The sequence below is a fragment of the Rissa tridactyla genome, chromosome 7 (genome assembly GCF_028500815.1).
Source record: "Rissa tridactyla isolate bRisTri1 chromosome 7, bRisTri1.patW.cur.20221130, whole genome shotgun sequence".
In the NCBI taxonomy this organism is placed as follows: domain Eukaryota; kingdom Metazoa; phylum Chordata; class Aves; order Charadriiformes; family Laridae; genus Rissa; species Rissa tridactyla.
In genome coordinates this window covers 24400287-24423328 of record NC_071472.1, presented here as the reverse complement: position 1 = coordinate 24423328, position 23042 = coordinate 24400287, and the positions used below count along the sequence as shown (strand labels likewise).

Below are 23042 nucleotides of genomic sequence, written 5' to 3'. Positions count from 1 at the left end.
AGCAACAAATTTTGTAGAACACTGGCTTTATCTTTCTCACTCACAGAAAAAAAAACATGAAAAGATGGATTTTGCTCAGCCCTACAGGCTCCTGATTAAAAACCAGCCCTACTCCATCCCTTCTTGTGGGCTTTCATTAAAGGAACGTATCGGGGGTGAGGTGGGGAGGGCAATTGTATATTTCTCAGCATCCATATCAAGGAGGGATTTAGATCTTTTTAGTCCGAAAAAAGAAGACCGAGGGGGGGATCTTATCAATGCTTATACATACTGAAAGGGTGGGTGTCAGGAGGATGGGGCTGGGCTCTTTTCAGTGGTGCCCAGTGACAGGACAAGGGGCAACAGGCACAAACTTGAACATAGGAAGTCCCATCTCAACATGAGGAGGAACTTCTTTCCTTTGAGGGTGGCAGAGCCCTGGCACAGGCTGCTCAGAGAGGTGGTGGAGTCTCCGTCTCTGTAGACATTCCAAACCCCCCTGGACGTGTTCCTGTGCCACCTGCTCTGGGTGACCCTGCTCTGGCAGGGGGTTGGACTAGATGATCTCCAGAGGTCCCTTCCAGCCCCTGCCATTCTGTGATTCTGTGACAGAGTAGGGGGAAGTAAAAATACAATGCCCTTTCCAGAAAGCAAACATATTTGGATGGACCTCTTCTTTCTATCAAGATAGAAGAATCAAGTTAAGCCCTACCATTTTTTCTACTTCACTTTAAAAGGACAACACATATATGAGAAAATCCAGACACCGAGACACAGAGTGGAAGGAAAAAGCACAAGGTTCTTATATTAGTCTATACATAGTGGCCAGCAAACCCAAAAGCTTTGTTTACACAGCCAAAAACAGCACGAGACCTATTGCGATGCAGTGCAGAAATAGTCTTCCAAGACACTGCCGCAAATGACAGTCATCAATGCTATGAACGTGGACCTATTAAAATTAAAGCTAGGCGCACATGATTTGCAAATGACACGCTATACTAATCTCATACACGCCAGCAAAGACCACAGAAGGATGCATACAAAAAGGGCATACATTTAGCAAGGTAAGACTGTAGGGAAAGGGGAAGGTAGCTGAGGAGCTGCTCTTCCAGCTGTGAATGCAAATCAGGATGCAGAGACCCTGGTGCCTCTTTTGCTAGGAAAACAGACAGGAGGGTTAGCTCTCCCACTAGGTGGTAGAGAATTTGCTTGTAATTTCTTTTCTCTGCTACAAGTGACATCTGATTTTCTTGGAGATGGCATCTGTGACACTGACAGCCGTAAAACTGGAATCAAACATCACAGAGAAAATGCTGGTAGTTTTGACACTGTTTTAGAAGACTTATTCACATGAAGAGAGATTCCTGGTTGCTGATGTAGACAAGGCTCCTTCTGTGATCCCCATTTAAGTAAATAAAACTAATGTCTGATGGCGCAATTAAAAACATCCTGTGATTTAAAAAACACCAACATGGCAGTGATACAGAAATAATCTCATTCTGCTAAACAGTAGTAGAGAAGATTTGACACTTTGGGAAAAGAAGGCAGAAAAAGAAATTCAACATAAAATTTTGATATATGGAAAGCAAAACCTTAAATAAAGAAGGAAACTAAATAAGCAGAAGAGAAAACATTCTCCAGGTTTTGTGCCACCGCTGCATATACTAAAAATGAACTGAGAGACACATCTTTCCATTTTGCATATGCCTGCATGTGAAAATCAGAAAATTTAACCATCATGTACTGAGTACTCAAAAAGTATTTTTTGGAGAGGATGGAATTTTATTATTATTTGTTTTTAGAAGAAAACTATCGGGTGAGTAAAACCATTAGGGAGAAACAGAAAAGAAAAAAAAAAAATAAGAACACACCCACCTGGCTACCGAATACATAAAGAGAAAATCATTGTCAGGTGATCCAGGAGTCTTACTATAATCTGTATACTTCTTCTGTGTGGTGCTTTTTATATCTTTCATTACAGATTCCATTTCTTTACTGAGATTGGTTTCAGACTATGAACAAAGACACAAAAGAAGATTAGTTAATTTTACCTGAAGAAATGCAATAGCTGATCACAAAGTGCATCACTTTCACATTTATAAAAACACATTTGCAGGCTATGAAAAGATATGCATTAAAAGCCAATATTCTATCTCACAGAAGGGTTATAATATTCTGAAAGTTATTCTGATTTGTTCTGAATATGAAGACATCACTCTTTTGTCTCCTAAATTCAAGAATCTCACTGCTCGCATTATTTTAAAGTATATTTGCATTGCACAAGCACATGAAAATAACATACAGTGCCTCCATCAAGACTCAAAGGCTACCAAATTGTAATAGAATTAATTCTATCATTCAGAAAGACCTCATGAAGCTTTGTTAATTCATGAGCATCTGCAAAATGCTTTTTCTGTAGAACAAATAATCCATACCTTAAAATGTTTATAATAAACATTCTTTAAATAGCTTCCAGTTACAAGGATATTGGTGTTTTTACATTGTAAAGAAATGATAAATTAATTTTATGTTACATATATTACATATTCAATTCTATGTAAATTACTACAGAGAAGTGAAAATGTACCCCATAAAAACGTATTAAATACATTTTGTCATAGCTCTTCAATTGTTTTAGTAGGTAATGCAATAAGTGCTGTAAATATTTAAAATTTCTTGATATTAAAAGAAAAATAAAATAGTATGCTATCTTCCATATCAGAAGAAAATGAAGTTTCCCAGGTTGTCGAGTTTCTAAGAGGTCACAAATGCAACATAATGTAAAAACTGAAAGGTAGAGGCAAATTAACAAGGATCTTTCTGCCTTACACTGATGCTTACTGGGAAAGTTCCCAGCTGTTCTTGAAGATCTTCCACCTCTTGTACAAGGTCTTGCATACACTTGTTACTATGACTTTGCCAAAGGCTTCTTTCCACATTGTTTCCAGGATAACAAGGAAGAACACTGTTAGCAAACTGCCTACAGAGGGGACAGGTAAATTCTCCTTTGTCCACGGAAAAACCCTGGAGGACCTGGTCATTCTAAAAGAAAATAAAGAAGATGTAGCTGAAATTTGCAAAAGATTTTAATTTTTAGTTTGATATTTCAGGTGTATACCTAAAGAACTAAGTCTAAAACCAAAAACTGTAAAGGAAGAATAACTGGAATGGCTCCTCATGCTAGTGAAAAAGGTCTCAGTTACTATAGACTCTCTTACAATCCTCCAACTCAACTCATTTTCCTAATTTTTAAAAGTCCTCTTCACTTTCAACAGTATCCCCATAATAAACTAGAAATGCTTCAATGGGGCATTTTGATCGTTTCACATGTTGTCTCTTTCTGGCAATTCCTGTAAAGTTTGAGACTCCTTCGATAAGATCTTTTAATTTATAGAGAGGCGATTTTATTTTCAGTCATGAAAAATATTTGATGTTATTTCACAGAAGTAGTACAGGCTGAAAAACCTAAGCAAGTAGCCATTGGAGGGTAGCATGACAAAACCCCTAATTATTTCTTCTTTATCCTGAAGGATCAAAAAATGGACCCAGAAGTAGGTGTTTGGGAAGTGGGGACATCTCCTGAGTGCTCCTGTTATTGGCAAGCAACCTTGCTTCAGCTTTGTGAATTGCCTCAATGGCTTCCCACCCCTGGGAGAAGAGAACTGCGAAGTTAATACTGACTATAATTTAAACTCCAAGCAATCAGCCCAGAATGCTGAGGCGTCCTGGTTAGCCTACTTTTACACACCTTTCTGGATGTTGATCTCCGATTGTATTATGTAAAAATAAATGTTTTCTCCAGATGAACACGACTCTATATAAATTATTTCGGTATTAAGAATGCTAGGAATAGTCAAAATTATTATGCACTCATCTAGGCAGTAATAATACCTGGTAGGATCTAAAGTTCACTCAAATAATCTAGAAATCTTCAAGAATACAATGACATGGAATAACAGTTTATTTTGAGTTTAATTGAGAATCCACCAGAAAAGGGACTTCAGTGTCTATATGATGCAAAAGATTACTTTTTCAAAAATCTCTAAAATGAGATTCTACCATGAAAGCCCAGATTTTAATTAGTTATATCTTGATGACACATTTACCCCTGAAAGCAACTTTACAGCCATATGGAAAAGAACAATTCATCATAGAATCCAATAAAGGTGGCACAGCTTCCCGTTTCTCTCGAGCTAAGTTTCACAGTATAACCAATGCAGATACTAAAACCACAAACCATTGCTCATAGTTTTTCTCAAACTGGAAACAGATCAACAAATCTTATGAAAAATCAAAACTAAAGAAATGCCACAAAGTAATCTTGAATAAAAAAAGCATTTTCATATGCAACAAGAAGTTGTCATTTAGTCTTTATTTTGTTACATTAAAAATAAATGATTACTTAAAATCTGATGGCTTCTACCACTGCTGAGCTTTGATAACATTGTATGGTGCTATTCAGAAGATCTGCAATTGGGCTGCAAGGGATTGAGAAGGGTGAAGGAGGCCAGCAACACCAATAGAACACTACCCTGTTTACTGAGACCATGTGAAAACAAATGGACATCTTTTCTAGCCAACAATTTCTGAGGCTCGACCAACAAACTGTATTTTAAAAACCATATACAGCAGTAATTTCCCAATAGTATTTTTCAAGGAGGAAAAAAAAAAAAGGCATAATTCACATGAGTGAAACTGTTTTAACTCATTTCTCTAAACTGCATGTATATACGTAACATATACCATACATAACTAGAGATAAAAATCTGATTTTTTTGTGTCTGAATTTTCATATTAAAATTAACCAAAAGCACAAGTTTGTATTTGTAAAATTCTCCTCTCATTTTTTCTTCAATTTCTCTGTAATTTCTAACACGTTACACATCAAACAGAAATGAAGAGTGTAAGAAATGCTTTACCTGAATATGCACACCAGGAAAAAACCAAACACCAAAACCCAGTAATTTAATTTTTTATCAACGTTGTCAATTTAGGCAAATATTTTTTCTGATATATCAGAATAACTGAAAATGAAGTACTTTTGTTAATAATGCCAAGGTATAATAAGAGATTTAGTATCTACAGTTCTTGAAATATAATAAAAACATATTGTCCATTCATTAAACCAAATCTTTCTCCAAACGGAACAGCATAAATCCAATTCATGTCACTAAGAACAGTTGAGATCAAAGAAAAAAAAAAAAGAAGAGATAAGATGACCTCTAGTTTTCCTTACCCGTAAAGATTCCATGTAAGATTTATGACAATCTATGTGTAAAGTGTGACCACAAGTTTGTACATAAACACCTCCTTCCCAGCCTATTGACACTGCTTGCAGGCAGGAACTCTAAAAGGCGGCAAAAACAGTAAGAAAAAAGAACAATATATCTAGTTATAAAGGTATTTGCCACAACTTATTTTAAGACTTTAAAAAATGTATTTATTTTTATTTCCATGCAATCTAATTAAAAGACATAGGGTGAGGAAATAAAGAAAAAATGTATTTTATAGAATCATTTAGGTTGGAAAAGACCCCTAAGATCACCAAGCCCAACTGTTAACCCAGCACTGTCGAGTCCAGCACCACTGTATTTACTTACGCTAACTTCCATGGCTGGCATTATGCTATTCTTTCTAGTAAAAAGCCAAACACTTAAGTGAAAATTTTGCAGTTCTTATCACTTTAAAGAAGTCATTATCTTAAGAACCTCTTTATTACAGCATGAAGACAGCTCTAACTCTACCATCTGTTCCAATAGCACAAGTTATCCCACGTACAAGGGCAGCATACTGCTCCAATACATTTCATTCAGTTTGGTAAGTAACCAAAATAACAGGATCACAGTTATATACTTAAGCCCCAATCTGTTATTAAAATTCAGTGTAAACACGTAGGGGTTTTAATGAGCTGTTGAACAATACTGTATATAACATCTCCTAAAAGGAAAAGAGAACAAATCCTTGCTTAGTGAACTGAATTTTATACTAGGACTGTTTTGAAGATGTCAGCCTTATTCAAAGACTGCACTTAAAGCCCGCATGTCAAAAATAAAGTTACCTCGCTGGCAGCTCTCAGAAAATAATGAGCTGAAAAGAGAGTCACCACTGGCAAACTTACAGTAAGGAATTTTAGAAAATTCTCCTGCAGAATACCTAGCTGCAGTCACTCTAATTATTAAGTTTCCATTTCTCAAAGAAATAATTTCATACACAGATTGAAATGTACAATCTGTTTATACATTTAAAGCACAGAAAAGGATTTATGGCTACCAGAATCGGAAAACAATTTTTAGTGTAGGCTCACCCTAAAATGGTCTTAATGTATGATGCAAAACCAGGGTACTACGAATCACCAACTCTGATAGCTTTTTCCTAAGGATGTCCTAGCATCTCTTCACCCCCCCTGCCCCATATGAGCAGGAAATCAAAACAAAAATACAAATTCTAGCTATAGAACATGCTCCTATATACCTTGTCTCAACATAAGATTCATAGAATTCGAGAAAAACTTTCCTTTTCTTCTGCTGGTTCCTGCATGATTTAGTTCTGCACTATCAGTAAAGTCATATGACATACCTGGATAAGCCCCACAGGACAAATGTTTCATCCAGGAAACATATTATTTATTGCATGTATTTAACGAGGCTACTTAGCAGCAGTTGCAAAGGAAGAAAAACCAACCTCAAAGTCTTTGCAGAAAGGCTTTATTACCCTTGAGTTCAGAAATAGAGGAGATTCCAAAGTAAGCCACAGGCTTGGGATGAAACACACCTCTATGAAGTTATTGGTTACAGAGTACTATGGGATTCTGAAAATAGTCCTATAAATCTAGTATATGAAATTTTATCTCCTAATCCTTAGTCATACCTCTCCATATTAAAAATAATCACTTTCAGTGATTTTTCCTTTAACGGGCAAGAACTCTCTGACTGACAACAAGCACCAAATTTCAGCTAAGAAAGCGCAAAAGGAATCTCCATGGAAAGAATTGGCCTGTTATGCCCAATCTGCATATAACACGTCCTTTTTGAATATTATTTTTTCTCTTCTAGTAGAATGAGCTAGATCTTGTTTCACAACTTAAGATTTTCACATCTAAGTGAAATTACTCTCTTGCCTCCTGAAATCTGTTGTTAGAGGAAGGACACTTAGTGGGAAGGACACAGTTGACAAACAAAAGGACTTCTTATTGCTTAGCTCAGCTGAACAAGATGCTCAAGACACTAACAGATGTTTCCATTTTATGCCAAAAGAAATGTAAGGATTAGTTCTTTCATGCAGAGACATTTTTTTAGCACAGTAGTAACCTGGAAACTTGAAAGCAAAACCAGCTAATTCAACTAATGTTGGACTCAGGACTGGAATTTTTGAAAGCAGGATGCGTTTGCTCATTGCATTACAGTGTATTTTAGACCAATCTGTTGGTAGTGTTACTGCACAGAAAGGGAAATATCCCCTTCAGTGAGATCAAGTTTTTGGGTAACATTTTGCTTGGAACTCCTTAAATCTGTAGTATGCAAACACTTAAAAATAAAGCTACAGTATTTGGTCAATGTTTTTTATCATTTATCATACATTTGAAATAATAATAAGCAAACAACATCAATGTCAGAAAAAGAAAAGCTTGTCCACAGATTCTTTTTGAACTAAAAAAAAAAAATAATATATCTTTTGTTCAGAAATAATTTCCTGCTTACATCTTTCAAAGTTTTACTTTCTAGCAAGAAAGTGTATAGTATCTGCCTCAGAAGGTATTTTTCTGAAAACACTGACCAATTTTTAAAACTATATGAAAACAATTATGAAATTTACTCTGAATTAATCTACTCTACATAAGCAACCTTGGTTACAGCGGGCAAATTTCAATTATCTGTGGATGACAGATTCCAAGAAAGCCAGCAATCGTGTCAGAGTAAAAATTGCCACAGTTTTTCCTCTTTAAAGCCAGTATTTAAGCTTCTAAAGGCTGATTATTTAGTTAGATCTACCTAAGAGCCGGTATGTCACCTGGGACCAACCTATAGGAACTAATGTAGGGTCACAGGTTACATATTCTTCTGAGAAATCATTCTTGGGGAGAACAGTTATATTTTATCTTACATGGCTGTTCACGTGTCTCCTTACACTAGCAAGGAGAGTCACAGGCAGCACTTCACTGCTTCGGAGGTCTTAACTGAACGTGTTCTGTTAAGCAACAAGAATTGGCTCTCAAAGTTAAATACGAAAAGCTGTAATGTGGCTTTGTGAAGCAATGCAAAACTCTGTTTGGAACAGCTACCAGAACTGCAAAACAAACAATAACATACCAATTAATGTAAAATTGAATTTCAGTAATGCTGTGCAGAATTTAGCATTCAGCAGAAGAGGGTGAAGTCTTCTGCTGGTCCCTCCTTCCCATCCACTCATCCTCCCCTTCTCTGTAGTGGCTCAGAAAACTGTTACAGGTTAAAACAACTCTTTCAACTTACTCTATGCTGCCAAAAATACTTTTAACTGATTAAGAGTAATTCCTTGATCGAGTTCTTTTAATGGCTGCAAGAAAACTGGTGTTTTGAAAGTAATACCCAAGACAGTGAAATGACATCTCAGTTGTGTGGTTACACTTAATTGTAAAATATCTTCTTCTAGAGAACGTCTGCATGGATATTTAATGACTATATAGCCTGTAGATTGACTAGATACCTACGCTAAAAATGTAATTAGAGGAAAGCCAGACACTATTTAAAAATAAGGACCCTATCAAATGTAAACACTACTACAACATGACGAAGTGTTCACTAAATGTAGAAATGAAACTGTAAGGACTCACAGTTGTAATTTCATTTACCTTTTTGCATGATTTTTTCTTAAGTGGTAGCGCTGTTCATATGAAATACTTACATCTTTAAAGTACCGCTGTAAAGTTGTAAGCCTCACATCGTGCAGTGCTGCACAGGTATCCCAAGGGTATATTTGCTCCTCTTCAGTAGTTGGTAGTTTCTTTGGCTCAGTGCTATTGCGGCATTGTCCCAACACTGTACGGAGAAAAGCAGCAGTAAAGAATGCAATGGATAACAACACGCTAAACAATCAAAAGAACAATCAGGAAGTTCTGGTTTGTAACTACAATGTGCTTTGTTGATGTTAAACAGTAAAAAAAAATTATTAAAGACTTTGAACACTGAAAGTTGTGCTTTTGCATTTGTACATAAAGTACATATACATACACAAATACACATACATGCATACATACAGACACACTGATGGCTATTTTATTTTCTTTTTCTTTCAATGCCTATTTTCCTGCAGGTCTATTATATACTGCTGTGTTTCCAAAAGCTAACAGGAACTATGAGGTAATGAAAATGTTCGTTCTTTGCACAAACATTTAAAAATTTTCTCAGTATCCTTAGACCTACACATGTGCCTCACGGAGGATCATCCGCCAAAAAATGTGGAGACTCTTCTCTTTCCAGGCTCCATGAGACACAACAGTATTTATGCATACATACTAAAAGCTGCAGAAACACTGCTTGTCCAAGAAGTCAAGCATTGGTACCTGAGGATGCTTGTAATAGGACAACTAGCCCCGTAGGTCTGTCTTCAGTAGAAGGACCACTTTGTCCACAAATAACACAATCATATATTGCCTCAGAAACATGCTGTTCCGATGTAGCTACCTCCATGGCAATATCAGCATCTGGTGATTCTAAAAAAGGATAAGAAAATTGATATTAAACAGAGGGAAAGAAATCCAGTTGTATCTGCACTGAGGTAGTGATGAAAAAACTCCAAAATAATTTCTGTAGTTTATCTACAACTAATACACTGACAGTTACTTGAAACTAACCTTGCTGCTTCAAACAGAAAGACACCTACACACTGAAGTACAAGTTTTCCCATATTCAGTGGAATTAAATGTTTAGTTCAAGTTTTGCATTAAGCGTGATCTCTTTAAAACTTCTACAAAGCAGAGATGTAACTTCTGTTTCATTAGATACTATATTGAAAACTCTGACAACAATTAGAAGGAAAAAGTTAATCTGCAGACCTTAGAAATAATTTTAAGATGCTTAGACAAAGTGAATGAAACGTGCAACTAAAAACAAAAGATTATTTTTAATATGAAACTTGAACAAGCTTTAAAAATATGTGGTGCGTTAAGAAAGTAATCTGCTGCTATGCAGTAGACATTTAAACATTTACTGCATACAAGATGTATCAGAGATCTGTTTTTTCTAATGGGCCACTTTATTATTTCCTGGGTGCACAGACAGAAACGTTCAAGGCTAAACGTTCAAACATTCAAAGGACTGAAGCAACTGCACTTGACGAAGCTTTGTTCACGTGACAGTTGTTGTTGGTGATTTCAGGGCAGGACGCTAAATAAAATGGAACGAATTTTATGTTATGTTACAATCCAAGGTAAGAATTCTTATTGGCTTGAAAGAATAGCACCTTAAGACTAAATGGTCCTCTCCTGACTGATCAGGAACACACACAGTCAGCCTTTTCATCGAGACTGTAAGGGTGCTTTGTTTCTTTCCTAGAAGATAATTTTTCTAAAGGAAAACACTTCCTCCCCATCTTAACTCTTTGATTAAGTAAGCCAAGGTGCTGTACACAGAACCCAAAAACCTTGAGTGCAGCAACAGTCCTCATGCAGAACTGCTTTTAAGAGAGCTGCTCTCTGATGAAAATCCACGCTAAGTTCAGCACAGGAGGCCTGTTGCTATAAGAAGAGGCGTGTTGGATGCCAGGCAGCATCTTTCTTTGCTATGAAAAGCTCCATGCAATGCTCTCACAGGGCAGAATCAAAGTTATGTTGTTTTAGTAACTATTGATTTTCCAGTCAGTTCTTGAGGGTCATATGAAAATGAACTCCTGTCTTCATGGACATACAGTTCTTAATATTGTACACACGTCTATCACCATCTAGTGGCAGTCAGACGTACAATAAAAAGTAGAATGCATCAACTGTAAATGTTTTTTAAGTCTAAACATACAGAAAACCTATGAGGAACTGTAATACAGCAGGGAGGAAATAAACACTGGAGATATTTTTTCTATTTAACATCTCCTCATAGTTGTGTAACACATGCTCACATATGCCTGTGGATTAGGAGCACATAACACAAGAATTACTAGAGAGTTCCACCCTTCTTATTGACCTTTTTCTAAAATATTGTCAAGAAAACATAAAACACACATCCATTCAATATTTTTTAAGACATGTAGTAAGAAAATATAGTGTGTCAATCAGATTTTGAACAACTCAAGGGAAGTCCTCAAAATCAGTCATTTAATTTACAAAGGAGCATTCATCATGAATTGCATATTTTAAACCTGAAGGGAAAAAAAACACAGATCCTGGTACTTAAAAGGTGTTTCAAATAATTCAGTATAGGCAATCTATACTTCTATTGCCTACGTGCAACAGGCACATAAAAATCAGGCTAATTTAATTTTAGAACTCAGCAATCAAACGCATGTTTCCTTCACAAGTACTTAGATCTAGTGCTAGGCTACTTTAGCAAACAATAAAATTTCAAGGGAACTAAACTTCTAGCATAAAGGAAGACTTCCTAATAAAATAATTTCCCCCAGAGCTAGTGAAAGAAAACAAAGCAAATTAATACAAAATCCATTGATAAGAGAAATCGGCAAGGATTTAAAATCTCAAATAATTAAGCACACCAAAAAACCCAAACAAACCAAAAAAAAAACCCCAATTCTTTTTGAATGGACTATGATAAATCTTGATTACTGGCTTAAAATAGTTGCTAGCTTCTTTGGAAGGTAAGACCTGGGCTATGCTCTGTTTGAAAAGGTACATTTTGGCAGCGTAATTCATGGGTGAAAATATATTAGTGTCAGTCTGGAAAAAAGAGAGCAAGCTATGCATACAGCAACGATCTCAACCTTGGTTTTCTTGCCTTCCTGAGATTTGCCTCTGTGGAGCTCCTGTGGAAGCCGCAGACCCTGCCTCACCAGCTACATGATCCACCTACAGTGACAAGGACCCGGACAAACATGTTTCAACTCAAAATACTGTCGAAAATGAGACAGACTTCTGCAAACCTTGTTCTGAAATATTTCATTAGCGCACTGATACTTCTGAATATAAAGTAATTGCAATGTCTCCATTCTACTTCACTTTCTGTTATGTATTTCCTATTCATATGGAGAAAAAATAAAACTAAACTGCACTGTTCTGCAATATGGAAGCTTAAAATGCCCAGAAACTTCTAGCTTCACAGTCTTCTCTCCGCCCTCCCCCTCTCCCCCCCGCTTTTCTCCATTTCATGTAAACAGAAGTACAGAATTGCTTTGTGTTTTCCATGGCAACCTGTGAGGTATTTATTTAAAATGACTGGAGTTGTAATGCTATTTTATTCATTTGATTTAGAAAATACAGGTTCTTACCTATTTTTAAAGCATGAACTAACATTTTCTAACTCCCAAAATACAATTATATAAAGACAGCTTAATAAAAATTATTACCTTGTTAAATGTCCCTTTATATTGATTAAAAATCTTTATAGTTAAACCTTAATAGAACATAAAATTCCTTCTATTCTAGCTAAAAACCCTACCCAAATCGCCACCAAGAACCGTCACATGAACAAAGCTGCATCACTTGCAACTAAAAGGTGAAGAATAATCTAAAAATCTCATTATTTTGTTTCCACTGATACATAAACTCCCAACATTTTTTGCTGACCCTAGGAAGACCTTTCCATGAAAACAGCACTAGCGCGTTATGTCCCAGAACAACGTTGCCTTATTGAGTGCCAAAGGAATCTTCTGCCAGACGTTTGCTAAGATACTCCTCTTCAGGCATATTACTCCTCCATCTTTCAAACAGGTTTTGCAGGAGCCTGCGGTTCTGTTTTGTTTTGTGTAAAAACCTCTGGCACCCAAAAGAAGACATCTCATCGCTTCACTGGAGATTCAGAAAGTAGGTAGTGACAACGGCAGAGCAAGAAGACCAAGATGGCTTCAAGTCGCCAGGCTGAAGCATGTCTTTACTAGCCAGGCAGCAGTCACGCAAGAAAGCAAGTGTATTTTCTTGTCAAGCGTCCTTTGGAACACAACCAAAGATGCTTAGTTTCAAACTCTGACTCTCCAAAGATTTAACCTAATTGATTTCACAGAGACTTGTCCTGATGATGTCAGTGTGTGTGAAGAAGGAGCAAATGGGAAATACAAGATAAGACACATGGTATCGGTATCAGTTCACAAAGGTTTGTCTAAGGTTATAACACACACCACCGCCCCTACAGTGGGTTCTGGGACTTTATCCTTGTGAATTATTTCAGAAATCTGGATAAATATGAACCTCAGTAAAAACAAAGATGAAAACACCAAAGGAGGATGAAAACATTTAAACTGTGACAGAAATCCAGGGTAGTGCCAAACGCTATCGTTCCCATGGGTTTTTAAAAAAGTTAATTATTTAGCTCTTTGTTTGGTTTGTACCAATAGGATTGAGAGACCCAAAGTCACAAAATCCTAGCATTTCCCACCTCCTAGCAAATCAGTCTGCTAAAATCTAGCACAGTTTTGCTGCAGAATGCATTGCTGCACGAATTTTACTTCATTTGTACTCTCCAGAGTTACAGATTCACTCCCCTTCTTTCCCCCTATCCAGCAAAACCCCAGAACTGAAAGGGCTCTGTAAACACAGTAAATATAGTTTACAATATTTTGACTGGAGTCAACATTTTTCCTGCTGTATACATTGTGTGTCAAAGCGGCCCCTCAGCATCAAAGCAACCATTAGCATGCTAATGTTCTTTGCCCTGACCCAGCATACGTATTCTCAAGAGATCAGTACCTAATTTATTTTTCTATCTGGGTTCAGAAGATTGAGCGTTAGGAAATGTGTGTCACCTTGCATTAAAACTCTGCACTTCTTTTTAACTCTAGCTAAGGAACGTTTGCTTGAAGGACAAAATGACGTCCTGCTGAGACTCACAACATCAGAAAGAAACACAAAAATCATATTGCATACTTACATGAGGCATTAAAAAAAAATAATCATATTGGGCATTTCAGAGCCAGCAAAACTATTGAAGGGATGCAAGATACCTTAATATTTATAATTCACAAATTAACCAATTCACAAATTTTCACTAAGATACTTTTGATTAGGTAGGTTCATCAGCTTGCCTCAAATGGATCATAATATTTCATGTTTATAAAACATAAATAGACAGGTCTTGACAAATTTTACCGTAATTTGTTAAAGGCAACTATTAACCTGCGCAGAGGGATTTATTTTTGTTCTTAACAAGTCCAGCCTGAAAGGCAGCGAAGTTTCAAAAATCTCTTCTGTGGAGTTCCATGTCAGGACGGATAAACCCCTGCCTCACACTGCGGTAAGTACTCTCAAAACAAAGATGTAAAAGCAACTATTACTAGGAGACTAGAAGGCCTATGGAGTTGACCCTGTACATGACAACACATTTTTGACTCACAATCTCCTGAGGCATTTCAAGAGCTCTATCTGCTGCCGTTAGAACGATGTTTCTTGGCTTATTTTTCTACTTTTTACGTTTGTCCTGCAGTCAAACAGCTAAAGACAGCACAGTGGATTCTGTTTCATCCTAGTTCATTAACATAACTGTTTCTAAATTTCACTTAATTACTTCCAGGCAGGCTCGAACAGCAATGCATTTCTGCAGATGTCACAGAATGTAAATAGAAACTAACAGGGGGCACAAATGGAAAGGGCTAAATAGTCAGAATTTTTTTTACAGTGATTATCTGCAAGAAAATGCCAACCTTTATTTTCAGATTCCAGATGATTTTGTGAATTCCAGTTCACATAAATAATTTTTGCTGGTAAAATGAGACACACTTAATATGAAAAATGAACAGTGAACATGGGTAACTTCCTTTTAAGCCATGTTTCATAGCAGCATCCCAATTTTTTATGCTGAGGGTAGTGAAACATGGGAAGGAGTTGCCCAGAGAAGCTGTGGATGCCCCATCCCTGGAGGGGTTCAAGGCCAGGCTGGACGGGGCTTTGAGCAACCTGGTCTAGTGGGAGGTGTCCCTGCCCAGGGCAGGGGGGTGGAACTAATTTAACTTAAACTCATATTCATCTGTGAGCTTTGTGTTGTATTGCACATTCTCCAAACATAACACCATATATATAGTCAATATTTGCTAAAGAAATTTCAAATGATTGCTGTGTCCAAAACCTGCATAAGTATGAAGGAATAAATCTTTTCAGCAACCTATGAACTGAAGGGAATTCAACAATTTCAAAACCTAGACCTTTTCAGCAAAAGCAGTTGTCAGATTATTTCTAACCAGTGCTTAAACTCAAAACAAAACTACATAGCAGATAACATTTGATTGAAAGAGGGGGAAAAAAAAGAAAAAAGATTCCTGCTTTGTCTTATCTTTCAAAAGTGCTAATTTTCACTGAAGTCATCCAGATGATGAAAATATTTTCCATTGCTCAGTTAAACACAAGCAAACTAATCAAGATTATGTGCTTCTACAGAGCAGAACCTGAAAGAACTTATCCTCAGGAAAAGCAGCTGATTCTGCTGTAAAACCTGTACTTGAAATAGAATACAATGTTATTTTTAGCAACTGAGATGACCAAAAAATTATGCTTTCCTTAGTTCTATATATAAATTTAAAATGCAAAAAATCTACCTTATCGAAATTTGAGGCTCTATAAAGAAATTATCCTAAATTTTATTATTACAGATTAAAGAAATGGCAATCTTTAAAAAACAAGCTAAATATATGAAAAGGTAAATACTTTAACACACATCACATACATACATTTAATAATTTCATCCAATGCATATAAAGAAAAAATAGGAATAAAATTATGTCCTACAGATAAGGTGTTATCTTTTAAATATTTTCAAGATCATTTAATCTATTCTTTAGCAATTATGTATTCAGTATTATCTGTCCTAGAAAACACAACTATAAGCCTCTTAAGAAATACTTAGTGAACAAGTGGATACAGTAGTGGAATCTGAGGGGAGGGGTTTTTGTTTGGGGTTTGTTCTTTTTTTAAACTGTTTGAGTAAAAACCTTAATACTAACATGGAAATAAAATTAAAAAAAAAAATTAAAAAAAAAAGGCAAGCAAGCAACCACACAAAAACTTACCAACATCCATGGCAGTTTCCATGAAGCTTTTCTGCCTTGAGGCAAATTCAGCCAACAATTTCTGTTGCCTTTCTCTGGCCTTCTGTCGCCTGAGTGAAAGGAGAGGGGGGAAGAGGGAGGGGGGAAAAAACAACAGTATATATAACGGAGGGGAAAAATGTTTACAGTGTCAGGCTAATTACAGTCACCACCTTCAACAATATCATTGAAAATTCAAGTTTTCTCTAAATAAGGGATTCATTTTCAAAGCCTAAAAAAGGAATCTCTCGCTTTAGAAGTAATGTTTAAGAAGTAAGAGTTACTTTCTTTTGATTCTGAAAGAAAAGAATAAAATCCTTTCCTATGTAAGACCTTCAGAAAACCAAGGGATCCTTTAACAGATTAGGACACAGCGTCATAAGAAAAAGAAAGTCTTGAAAGCTATTTTTCTTTTACAAAAGGGAAGAACAACAGAGTGAAAAGTGAGCTATTGTACAAAACTAAGTACTCCTGTGAGCAACCAATGTTTACAAGTTAATAATAATAATAATAAGCCTACCTCGCTCACTTTTGATATCAAGCTTGATGCCAAGGGAAACAACTACGAATAATTTCTTTTCCAGCTAAGGCTCCTCATGCTGGTTCCTTCTCCCCCACCTCCACCCTAGATACTGGTCACCATCAGCTTTTATACTTGGACTGAAAGAAGGTGGGGATTGCTTCCAGACCGAAGGCCCTTGTCTCCCTGGAGCCAAGCTGACTTTGCTAACTTTTCCCTCATAGCGTAACACAGCTCTGGATTTACAAATGGAAGACATTAGAGACTCCTTCTTCTATTTAAACTGTATTAGTGATCTGCACAAAGCCATTCGACAAGCTATTCTATAACTCCCTATATATACGTACTGCAGTGGGTAGAGAAATATTGATGGATGTAAAAAGATAAAGAAAATAGACATTGATTTTCTTCTTCCTGAGGTAGCAAGAAAGGATCTTTACTTAGACAAGAGTTTACAAATAGAGGAAATGGAAGAGTTCAAGTGGGAAAACCAAACAAAACTCCCACCACAGCTTCTCACCACATGGCAACGTGCCATGCCCCATGGAGAAGGGCTTTCCCAGCATCTCCCCAGCGCAGCCAGGGAAGTTCCATTGGAGCTACAAACTCTGTGCATCAGCATTTACAACGAATTTTCCCCCCCCGCTCAGAGATGATTCAGATAACTAACAAGGGATTTAAAAACATCCCTTGGCATCTGATATGCTGATGGGTTGCTCTTTAGTCTCCAGCACTGTCTGATGATCGTTGTCCTGGCACAGGAACAGGCACGCACAGGCCCAAAGCAGTGAATATGCTGTAACCTGCTATCCTGAGGTGGTCTGTTTGTAAGTCAGAGCTTCCAACTTGCCTTTTTAAAGGCATCTTAAAAACCCAAGTATCTCTGCCCATTTATCTGTCACATTGTACAGCCACCATTTCTCAAAATAACTTCTATTTACAACAATCCTAAGATTCATTATTCTGAAGAGCATACCAGGGCATTCATGAAACCTGTTTTTATTTATTTCTCCCTGCAAATTTCTCAATATACGCCTTGACTAAAAGCGGAGCGATTGTAAATAGAGGCCTTTAATAAGAAGACATAAACAAACTCTGACAGATTCAGTACAGCTCAGTAATTTTCCATGATGGCCCATGGGAGTATGACACTGCAATTGAAAAAATACGGCAAAGCAGCTCAAGCTCTCTTCTAGCCCTGTATTTCGGTTTCTATGGCAACAGCCCATTGCCTAAGTGATGCCAAGTTTGTCATTCTATGTAACCAGAGTAACCAAAAAAGGGAGAAATCACTGAACGCTCGCAGCCTCCTTGATCTTCACCAATACGAAACTGGACTGGGGGGAAAATGAAAAATAAAACAAAACAATCAAAAAATAGAGTAAAAATTGCACAACCTGACTATACGAGCACTGTCAGTTTATGAGATTAATCATTTCAGTTATCACACTGTCCATTAATAAACCTCATGGGTCCCCAATGCCATTATGGATTTGAGGAGAATAAAACAGTCGCTCAGAACAACAAAGAACTGGAAACATTTATTTTCATCATTATGTTTCAGTTTTAACTGAAAACTTAAAGTGCCCACAATAGATCCTTGAAAATATCACATCCTTTATAGGGGAAAAGGAATGACTTTACCCTTTTCTATAGGTAAAGTTACTTCATTTATCAATTCTCATGCTTCTCCTGTACATAAATCCAGCACTATTAAGTACCACAATAATGAGTAGGTGCCCAAGATGTAGCTGTGCTTTATCTAAAGCAGTCATTCAGTCTGTCCTTTTCTGAAAGGCCATTTTACATGCTAAGTCTTGACTGTTTCTCTCATTTACTGAACTATTACAAGGGATGTTGAAAATTAAACCATTAACTGATCACTTGTAATACAAAATTTACTTTGTAAAGTATGCAACTTATAAAAAAGTATTAAGTCCACTTGTATTTTTTTATGTTTAATTTTCTAGTACAGTGTAGATCTTGGACATATCAGAGAGAATTTAGTGAAAAATTTGTTTTCAAATAAATTAATTATTTGGATAAATAAAGGCAATCCAGAAACCATCTGAGTCAGATAGCTGCATGTTTCTAGCCAAATATCCAGAACCATAATCAAGAAGTCTGGTTACACAAACCATGAATACATCAACATAATGCATGGACGAGCACTCAAGAGTATTCTTGTCCATTCCAGTGAGCACGGTAAGTTCTCTGTCCTGACCACCCCACTCTTGACTCCCCAACCTTCTAAACCTATCCACCGTCCCCGCGCTTCAAATGCCATGTTTCAGTCCTTTGCACTAACCAGTCACCAATCTCTTCCCACTGCTCCACTCCAGCCAACTCATCCTTCTGGCTGGCTCTATTACATCCCCCAAATGCCAGTCTCTGTCTTACTTGTGCCCTCCCGGCATTTGCATTCCTATTCCACGTTCTCCTTCTCCTTTCAGCTCCCAAGACCCCATTCTCCCCCACTGAGATTTTCACTAAAAATTGGTTCTTTCGTTTGCTACTCTTCTTCAACTATTTCTGTCCTGACAAGCCAGTTCTTCCCTAAAATCCACAACTTGCCAGCTTGTCTTCCCACACCAACTATTCACTTCACCGGGCATCTTCCCAAAAAACCAGCCCAAGACAGACATCTGGCATGCAGGTTGTCAGGACATGTTATAAGAAAATATGAATATGCTTTTTAAAAAATTAAAGCCTATAAAAAAAATCAAAAATGAAATTTTAAAATTGAATGTGTCGGACAAGCAAAAAATGCATCATTACTAACCCACATATAGTAAACAAAAATAATCATGGTGTGACGTTTGCATGTGAGTGAACAGACAACACAAACCAAAAAAACTTTCTAACTCATCTTAAGATTGCACAGTTAAGCCTCAAAAGTTAATACAGTCTTAATTCTGCACCTTTTTATATGAGTGACACACATGGCAATATTAAGGGCAAGCTTGTATAATCACATAAAATTACTATGAAAGTTTTCTAATTTAAAGCTCTAAATTAGCAAGGTGCAGGTTCTTACTCAGTACCAATGTAAATCATGTATATACAAAATGGATAAAGAACAGAGCTGTAGAATTAAGACTTATTCTTTAAATAAGTAATTCACGCAGAGACCTACAGACAGATCAATCAATAGATGCACAACACATGCTGCCTTTCTACCGCCCCTTTACTTTGTTGTTAAAGTTACCTTTCTTCTTTGTCCAAAGTTTTCTTCTCTGCAGAACTAATCTTTTTTGGTGGGACAGGAGGTGTCACCTTTCTGCATATCTCTTCAATTATACGTTTATTCAATCTGCTCTGTACAGCAGCTTTCAATAAAATTCTTTCTACTGCTGTCATTCCATCACCGTGAGAGTATCTTGGAATTTCCGTGTGGATTAAAACATCCACATCATCCAACCATGGAGGATAGTAAGAGTTTTGTTTTCCTGAGAGTTTGTGATGCAACTTAATCAGCAAGGACAGTATGCTTTCCTTGACTTCTAGAATGGCTGTGGTTAGCTGTGGAGTTGCACCAGGTGCTGACCATTTCATTGATGTTTTGGGCCGAACCACTTGATTTGCCTCACTGGTGTTCCGATTGATGATCTCCTGAAATTTCTTTCTGCGTTCTGCAACCAAACTGAACACTTGAGCTGTCCCTGAGTTCTTGGGAAAAAAATTACAATGTTTAATTTAAAAAAAAAATACAACTATAAACAACACATGTTTAAAAACTATAGAAAGTATTTTAAATTAAGAGGAAAAGCACAAAACATTTGAAGTTTCCTCTGAACTTCTAAAATGTATGGAAATTTGGTAGCAAAATACTAACCCTGCATATCATATTTTTAAACAAATCTGTTATACACAGCTGCATAAAAAGCCAAGTACAAAACAAAAATATCATCCACACCAAAACAACTAACAAGTGGTGTTGCTCTAGTCAAAGTTAGAATTCTGTTCTCCAAGTAATATTTCCTTACTTTTTCTGGAATATTCATAATTTCAGCATGTCTTTTAGAAGTCTTTATGAAAGTCTACCACGCACTGCTGTGCAATGCAACTCATAATCCCACAAAGGGGAACAGAGGTGAGCCCACACATCCCCGTGGGCATTGTCCATTTTGTGTGGATTTTTTAGGTGAGATCCAGAAGCCACAAACCCATACACGCAAGCAGAGCTTGCTATTTGGGGCACATGAGCACATGAGTTACTACATTAATGGCAAAGCCCACTCAGATGTTTCTATTCTGTGCTACCCTTGATTTCAGTCCCAAATCAAGGATACATGGAAGCAAGTCGCATATATTGAATCCATAGCACAGAGATGTTTCCTGAATATTTTGAACATGAAATTCAGAATGTTTTAACATCTTACCCACTTCCTTCTCGGAAGGCTGGGCAACCAAGAGGTACCAAATACTTCCAAAATCAAATGTAAAAATTAGATTCTGAAAATCATCTCACCTACCTTCTTTATGTTTTAATCTGTTTCATCTCACCTACCTACTTTAAACTTTGATTTATTTTTCTAACATTAACATGCAAAAGAAATATCCATTGTATTTCACTGCATCTGGCATACAATAATCTGAAGTGCTGTATATAAAAATCCTGATGCAGAGATTATATTATCTACCGGCTACAAATCTTTCAGGATGCCACCGTTTACATATTCATTTTGTTTTCACAAAAAAAGCAAATAAACTTGCCATTAATCATTGCAAATGCACTTTCAACGTAAGGTTAAACTTACCTAGATTCAAGAAAGCTAGGACTACTCTACATTATTAAATGTTAGTAATACCTTTCCAAGACAAAACAGGCCTAAACACAAAACTCAAGCAGTAAGCTACCAGTGACATTTTGTATTTAATAGAAAGCTTTTATTTCAAAATATGTATTAAAAATGTAAGGGCATTTCTCTGCTTAAAAGTCTACTACCTAAGATTACAATCAAGAATATGAAAAAAGCATGAGTCCTTGCAACATGAATTAAAGGAAAATTCAGGAAAATTAGAAAATTTCACTGAATGTTAAGGTGAGCACAGTTAAAGCCATGTTGCTAGTTAATTGCTTAGGAGAACAAACTGCACACAGATCTACCTCTCTCTGGAGGCTCTTCCGCCTTGAACTCTGGTAGATTGAGGACAAAAAAAAAAGTCATTAAATACATCATTTGGAAGGAGGTATCATCTGAAATAACTTTTGTTTCTGTTATCAGTACGCTTAGGAAAAACTACTGGAGAAAAAAAAATCCTAAAAAATGTATAAAAACAGTAAAAAAAAATCCTAACACAAGAAGCCAAACAGCCCATAACTTAAACTAATCTAGGAAAAGAACCCCTATTTGTATGTACTTACTTGTGATGAAGCTAAACCGTCAGAACTCGTACTTGCAGGTGGTTCCCTCTTCACCTCTGGAGCAGTTTCTGGTACTCTTACTCGGACATAGTTAATGAAGTGACGCATGTTAGAAACTAAGTTACTACCTGGAAACCAACTGTCATGGCAACGCTCTTGTCCACCTGCAGATTCCTAAAATAATAATAATAAAAAAATCAGTATACTTTCTTTTATGTGCTACAATAAGTCAAGTTGCTTTTATAACTGTATTACAGAGGCCATCATCTCTCCATGAGATAGGAACAATACGTCGAGCAGTATCCACCTCGCTAAAGCTGATATACCTCTGAGAATTATGATATAACTGATGCCTACCATGAAGACAACAGGTCTGATAAATACATAAATCCAGACATTTGATTTCAATATAATCAAATACGTACTATCTAGCAGAAGTAAAAGGATGTACTTAAGAGTAATCCAAAGCTGTACAATTTAAGATTAATACAAAAAATCTGAACTATATAGAAGTCAATTTCTGAAAAGAAGTGGTAGACCCTTAGTCATATAAGCAACGCTGAACAGTAGGAAAAATTATGAAAGGCACATACCATACGGGAATCTGGAATCACAGAAATAATGACTCTTCATATTCAAATTCTCATCAAAAGCATAATTAGTATTTTGGCTAATTCACATACTTTAGAAGATATAAAGCTTTAGCAATAAAATGCTCAGTGATAAAGGTCTCAGTGGAAATTCTGGAAATTTAAGCGACCTTTAGGCTCAATCATTTAAAATTTTTTTTGCACCCAATTTCAAGTATTAGTTTCCGGAGTAGTAAAGACCTGACCAATCTGTGTTATCAGGATATATATTCAGAAACTGCTGAAAAATATAGCAAGATACCATACTCCTCTTTACAATGTTATGCAATTTCTTTTTTTTTTTTTTTTGCTTAGTTGATCCCTGCTTAAGTAAATAAATAAAGATGTTTTATTCTCATTCCTACTTCCGTATTTTAATTAAAAAGATGGTATTTATTCT

General features: G+C 36.4%; 1 protein-coding gene across 9 annotated transcripts in view; it reads right to left on the bottom strand.

Annotated features, from left to right (window-relative positions):
• The window catches only part of UBR3 (ubiquitin protein ligase E3 component n-recognin 3), a 113686-nt gene that overhangs the window by 39253 nt on the left and 51391 nt on the right, over positions 1 to 23042 (bottom strand). For 6 of the 9 annotated variants that reach the window (XM_054209914.1, XM_054209915.1, XM_054209919.1 and 3 more), the window contains 9 exons: positions 22014 to 22187; positions 21756 to 21785; positions 19854 to 20314; positions 16108 to 16196; positions 9518 to 9667; positions 8860 to 8993; positions 5216 to 5326; positions 2809 to 3021; positions 1855 to 1991 (listed from right to left, as the gene is read on the bottom strand). In XM_054209914.1, the coding sequence (XP_054065889.1) occupies positions 1855 to 1991; positions 2809 to 3021; positions 5216 to 5326; positions 8860 to 8993; positions 9518 to 9667; positions 16108 to 16196; positions 19854 to 20314; positions 21756 to 21785; positions 22014 to 22187 (1499 nt within the window). The remainder of the gene's footprint in view (positions 1 to 1854; positions 1992 to 2808; positions 3022 to 5215; positions 5327 to 8859; positions 8994 to 9517; positions 9668 to 16107; positions 16197 to 19853; positions 20315 to 21755; positions 21786 to 22013; positions 22188 to 23042) is intronic. The other 3 variants (XM_054209916.1, XM_054209917.1, XM_054209918.1) reach the window with 3 other exon arrangements.